Source organism: Molothrus aeneus, chromosome 25 (genome assembly GCF_037042795.1).
Source record: "Molothrus aeneus isolate 106 chromosome 25, BPBGC_Maene_1.0, whole genome shotgun sequence".
Taxonomy (NCBI): Eukaryota; Metazoa; Chordata; class Aves; order Passeriformes; family Icteridae; genus Molothrus; species Molothrus aeneus.
In genome coordinates, this window is record NC_089670.1 from 5,575,215 (window position 1) to 5,581,712 (window position 6,498).

General features: G+C 49.0%; 1 protein-coding gene across 1 annotated transcript; it reads right to left on the minus strand.

The window, feature by feature from the left end:
• Positions 1–527: 527 nt before the first annotated feature.
• Positions 528–6,210, minus strand: OTOP3 (otopetrin 3). The gene is made up of 6 exons (XM_066565733.1): positions 5,832–6,210; positions 4,639–4,775; positions 3,829–3,887; positions 3,163–3,281; positions 1,419–2,350; positions 528–698 (listed from the first exon to the last, which is right to left on the minus strand). Exons 1-6 carry the CDS (start codon positions 6,208–6,210, stop codon positions 528–530), a joined length of 1,797 nt encoding a protein of 598 aa, XP_066421830.1.
• Between the last annotated feature and the right edge of the window lie 288 nt (positions 6,211–6,498).

The following is a 6,498-nucleotide window of genomic DNA, read 5'->3' on the forward strand; positions in this document are numbered from 1 at the left end:
TAACATCATCTGTGGTGTGTAAAGATCACCCACAGTGCTTCCCTAGTGATTCCCACCTGAGGCTCTGGGAGGGCCTGTAGGAAGAAGTAGTGTTTATTCTCAGTAAGGCAAGGTCATGTAATAGCTTTTATTTTTTGATTGCTTTTGATTTTCTGAATTGGTGTAGGCCAGTCTTCATTGCTTTTGCTGAAGGCTGCCCTTGTATTTTTTTATCTGGAAGATCTCAACAGGAGTTGTTAAAGTCCCATTTGCTGCCAAACAGCATCCACTGGCAGACTGCTGACTGCATGTGTGATTCCTGAGAGCAGTGAGAGTTTGTTTATGGGCTTTGAGTCTGTTCCCTATGGTGGAAAAGGATAGTACTAAAGAACCACTTCTGAAATTCACTGTGATATTGTACAAGAAGTCCAATCAGAAGCTGGAGGGAAAAAGTCTTAGAAGCTTCCATGTGCATATCTACTGCTTACTGTATCTTTGTTCAGCATCACTGATTCTCCCCAGCCCCTGGGGCGGGGGTCCAGCTTGGCTCAGGCTGTCACGTAGACTTCCAGGAGCCCCCCGACGGAGTGCATGCGGTAAAACACAGCTAAGGGGAGTCCAAAGTTCACGATCACAAACCAGGTGGAGTAGCCATAAAATGACCTTTCCATTCCATTCTCGAAGAGGGGGTGAGACCCAAATGTGGGTATGATCCACAGCTGGAGAGATGTGAGGGAAAGAAACACAAGTCAGAGGATGACAAACTGTCCCCTACTTGCACCCTAATCTCAGCACTGGCTCAAGAGTTGTAGGAATATTTCAGGAGTATCACAGTAGTCACCTTGCCAGGGAGGAGAAGGAAAATCCCATAGTTATGATGTTGACTCCTTGCTGTAATTCAAATCCTGCTGAATCCCTGGAAACCTAAAGACAGCCCCATTCTGCCCCAGCCTGCTTCTCTTTCTACAGGATTTCATTGTTTCCCTGGGCAATGGGTTTTCACTGGATTAAGGCTGCAGTGTTGATTCAAGATCCCAGACCACACTGTACTTTATTGTGTGAGTTTCAAGCCTGGACACTCATGTTTACAGAGACTTAATGCTGGTGCCTGACATTTTCTTTCATGTTTCTCATGAAACACCCTTAATAAGCCTAGTGGGGTTTTTTTTCAGAGGCTAAAGTCTTGGCCAGTAAGGACTCATTAGCTGTCTCCTCCCATGAAACACAGTAATACTTGACTCTAAGGGTAAAAGAGAGACTTTCTAATTATGAGGGTGGGGTATTATCAGCAAAACTGGTCTTGGCTTGCCTTACCAGTACTTGAGACTTGGTGGGCAAAGGTTTTTTGTTTGGAATACAGAGAAAGACAGATCATGTCTGTGTCACAGGTCACCGTGGCTCAGGCAGAGCTGTGACAGAGCAGAGAGCACAATACTTACTATGATGTTGCTCAGAACTAAGAAGAACGAGATCTCCCTCAATACTCTTCTCTTCCAGCTCAGGTGAGAGTAGGTATGGATGTAGGACAGGGAAGCTTTCCGGATCTCCTGTCCCAGCTCCAGCATGCTCACTCGTCTCTGGCTGTAGGCTTCATGATTCTGCTCTTCTTTAGTGTCTTCCTCCTTGGCAGGAGGTGTCTGGCTGTGCTCCTGTATGCTGCTCAGCGTGGTCTCCTCTTCCCCAGGCAGCTCTGCAGCCACCGTGTACTGCTCGGAGCGTCCGGCATGTTTGGCCTCAGCTGCTGCTAAAACGTGCCGCCGGTGGAGCCCATCGATGACAAAAACATTTTGGGTGATGTTCTGAAGGATCATGAGGACAGAGTAGGCCAGGGCAAGGCTGTTCAGCAGGTCTCTGGGGTTGCTGGCCATCAGGGCCACAATGGAGAAGTAGGACATGCAGATTTGGCCGAGGCCTGCCCCCATCAGCAGGACCACGTCCAGGCTGCGGGTTGGGTTCTGCACTGTGTCCAGCTCCTTTTTCTCCAAGGCGTGGATGATTGTCCCAATCACAGCACCCACACTCATCAGGGGCAGGAGCACAATGTAGTAGGAATAATAGATCACAAGGACCTGGCGGCTCGGGTCCAAGCTGGTGGCCTGGATCTGGTACATCATAAAGACACAAGCCCCAATGATGACAGCACTGGTGCCCAGCACTGGCCCAAAGACCACCCCCTGGAGCTTGAATTTGGGCCTGGTATCCAGGTTGTGGTGGTGGCTGATGCGTCTCCCCACGTTCTTCCACATGACGTAGAGCACGGAGCAGCAGACCAGGCTGTACTCAGTGTTGAAGGGGTAGAGCAGGATGTAGCCCTCCTGGAAGATTTTGCAGATGGTCGTGTTTGGGCATGTGCACAAGGCAGTCTCATTGCCTGGAGCATGAGAAGAGGAAGGTGACAATTAAGAGAGAGATGACCTGGATGGCACAACTGTCTTTGGGAGTTTCTTGAGTGCAGGCACAACATGTGTGTCTGTGCCTCAGAAACAGGGATCACAAGGAAGTTATATGGCTACTACTCAGTCCTGAAGTATATGAGGATTCAGAATAACACAGCTTAGCTAATGTCTTTCCCTATCTATGGTCAACACCACAGGTGCTGGATGAGACACTCCTCTTCCTTCACAACAAAGCCTTCTCTATTTCTCCCCCTGGAATATTAGATTCCCCTTTATTCCTCTATATCCTCACAAAGAAGACCACAGCAATTACATGAGCCTCTTCTAGTCTGGCAATCCTGTGCTTACAGTTAATAGGAAAAAGTGAGCAAAAACGCTAATTCATGGTGGGCTTTTCCTTTCCTAGACCTCAGTGTCAGGGTTTCATAGCAGATCCCCTCCCTCCAGGTAAAGATCTTCTCCCCTTGCAGCCCATTTTCTCCAGACAACCTCCAATAATAGGGAAGTTGCAGCTGGAGGAACTGGAGATACTTGAATCACTGAGACCCAGAGGGTGCCCAGAGAAGTGCACCAGCACCAAGCCTGACAGAGTTCAGGAAGCATTGGACAATACTCTGGGGCACATGGTAGACTACTTGGGAATGGTCTTGTACAGGGCCAAGAACTGGGCTGGCTGATCTTTGTGGGTCCCTTCCAACTCAGTATATCCTGTGATTCTGTGAAATATTTTCCTAGAAGTCACCTGTGTCAGCCTAACACCAATGGGGATGTGAAGAAGGAGCCTTGCCTGAGAATCGTTGCTCCACCTCGCGCAGCTGAGACTCGATCTCCATGTGCAGGGTGTCGTTGGTCACAGCCAGGAGCCAGACAAGAAGGTTGGTGGCTGTGGTGACCATCAGCCCACACCTTGGAGGAGACACAGGACTTTTACAGTGTTTGGGGATGGTTCACAGCCAGTGTGTCCTTCCCCTCTCGCTGGCCCATGCACAGATTTAAGCACAGATTTGTGCCCGCTCTACCTGAGGCTTGTGGGGTGTGGCTTTGCATAAACACACCTGAGCATATTCCCACTTGCCATTTACAAAGGAGCAGGGCAGGCAGTGCCTGGTAAAACTGGCCTCAGCCGAGACATCTCCCAGTAATAGGAATGGGGAGACCCCCATCCTCCAGTCTGTGAGCTGGTGCCTGACAACAGGAAGATGTTTGGGAGGAAGGAAGAAGCTTTGCAGCATTCCAAGGCACAAAGGAAAACTGAAGGGAGCTGGTGAGCTCAGTTCAGTAGAGGGAGGATGGGTCTGAACAATGCATAGTTTGGTTCTTGTATCACCCAAAATATAGGGTCTGTATAGGATCAGATGCACACATTTCTAGCAGGAATCATAATGGACATCACAGGCAGAAAGGAAAAGTTTCTTTAGAGCAGTAGAAGGCATTTTTTGTCCTCGTTTTTTACCTGGTGAAGTTGTGCTGGACTTGAATGCAGTCCTTAGAGTGATGCCACAGAAAGTAAGCCTGCAAATGGAGAACAATAACACTGTGAGCAGGGTGAAGTTGGCAGCTGGCTGCACACATGGTGGAAAGAAACAGGTAGACAAGAAGGTACAGGTCCTAGCAGGAGCAAATCTGCCTCTCTGTGAGGTTGCAGGGACATGCGTGCACCTGCACCCCAGTGCTGAGGCAGGTGCTGGTATCCTTGGGTAAGGGCAGCATTTACGTGTGACTGCACTGAATGCACATCCTGGAGCTCCGTGTTCCTCTGTCCTGTTCATGTGGGTATTTGCTGCTGAGGTGTGAATTAGTTTACTTTTCAAATATGGCTTTGGGTCTGTAAAGAAGAAGGCTGGTGTTGAATAACAAGGTGAAAATGGTGTGAGATATCTTTGTGTGGAAAGGATTTTGTTGGGTGGATGGATTGGCAAGTACAAAGAGGAGCTGAGGCACAGACTGGTGCAAAGACATCTCTGGCAAAATGTGAAATTTCCTCTCCTCCTACTTTGTTTCAAAGCAAATTCCCCTGGGTCCTATGGTATGTCAGGTATTTCTAGGGTAAATTTTGAATCTTTCTCCCCTGTCTCTCTAGGTGGCACACAGGGAGTGCAGGTAGCATTTGAAGTGGTGTGTGATGCTTTAATGCTTTCAGTGCTCAGGAGAATGCCCCATGTTCATTCACTTTCCCACATCTCCCAGCTTCCCCCCAGCCCTGGGGCTCCCAGGAATGGGACAGAGAGAACAGACAAGCTTACAGAAGGGTAATGTGCAGTACCTGGGTGCAAATAAAAAGGATTCCAATGACAGGAAACAAAATTTCCACCTTGGATTTGCAGTGGACGAGGATTGTGCTGTAGCCAATCTGAAACACATTCAGGAGGATGCTGCAACTGCCAAACAGCAGCACTGACCCTGCACAAAGAGCAAAGGACCAGTAAATAAACCCAGATATGTCTGTTGAGCACCTGAGCTTTTCTGGGGATAGGAGGCCTTGTACTTCTTGGATTTGTGTGGAGTTAGCAGTCTTTCTCCTGGAATTCTCATGATTTTAGGAGAGGAGGACAAAGGAGAGCCTTTGTCCTGAACCTGAACCTGATTGCGTGCTTTGACTGGTTAAAGGTGTTAGGAAAATGCAAGGTATTTTCTTGTGCTTGGATGCAAGGTGGGGATGGGGTTTTTGTACAATCTGAAATGACAGGGGTAAGTTAACGGTGGATCATGCTTTCTGCCTTGTGGGAGGAAACCTGCAATGACCACAAGTCTGCTAAGGCTTGTAGCAGTCCCATCTGCAGGAGTTGGAACCCTTTGATTGTTTCTCCCTTTTGCCTTGGACATGCCTCTGCAGCTTTAGGTACTCAAGTACCTTGCAGTTTCCTTCAATTGATTCTCCATGCTTAAGTTAACAAGACAGTGCCTAATTAAAAACTCCATGATAGACCAGAGGCAGGGCTGCTGCGAGAAGGGTAATTTCTCAAAGTGGGGCAAATACTGGAGGGAAAATCTCCCAGGAAAGCCTGGGTGTCACTGGGATGTGACTCAATGGGTAAGAATCCTCCCCTTGGCAGCAAGGCTGTGGTGATGTTAAATGAGGATGATGGTGACATAGGGCCACTGGTGCTCTTGGAGGATAAACACACTTCTCAAAGTACTCCTGCCTAAAACCTTTCCTATGGTTTTCCCACGGTGCTCAGTTGCTGTCCTGGAAAGGGGTTATGCCTGGATTTCTCTTTGTGAAGGGACCAGAGAGCGAAATTTGACTGTAGGCTGAAGGGGAGCCCAGTTTCAGGCTTTCCTGGCTGCTCTGTATGGCACCTACTGTGCCCATCAGCCTGACAAGAACCGGGAAGTTCCCAATGCCCTGACTGCATATCCTACAGCTTCTAGCTCTTCTAGTAACAGGGGAAGAATTTCTTTGCCTTCCAAGCCTTTGGAAGAAGGCATGAGAGAAGAAATAAAAGCAGAACTTACCCCTAACCCAGATGGGTCCAGCGTGGGAGTCCCTGTAGAGCACGGCGTGTGGCTGCCGGCTGGTGCCCATCAGGTAGTAAATAATCCAGAACAGGGACAAGACCTTGAGGATGGAGAGCAGGATCCAGACATCTGCCAGAGTGATGGCCACCCTGTTGAAGATCATGCTGCTGATGAAGGCGCTGCCCAGAAACACCACGTTCATGGCCAGCAGCCCTGAGAAGAGCTGCCCAGCCTTCTGGGCTTGCTGGTGCCTCTGCTGCACCGAGGAGCAGTGACGGTACAGCCAGAACTTCTCATAGTGGATCGTGGTGGTGTCTGCTGGGACTGATGCTGATCCGCTCTTGCAGTGACGGCAGGAGACTTTCTTGTCAGACATGGCTCATCTGCCTGGGGATCACCTGCTGCATTGAAAACAAGGGAGGTTTAAAGGGGGGATGTGCTGAGATGGGAGGCTGTATGCTCTGCTGTGAAGGCCACTTCACTGTGTAGTGACCTCCCTTCCTTGCTTTGCAGCTTTTCCTTCTTTCTACAGAAGCTAGATGAAGAGGAAAAGGAGATTGGTTTTTAGCCCAGGTTAGGCATTAAAAATTTCCCAGTGGACAGAGTCATTGCAGGGCACTGGGGGAAAGGCCCTTCTGCCAAAACATGTCCAGAGACATGGGAT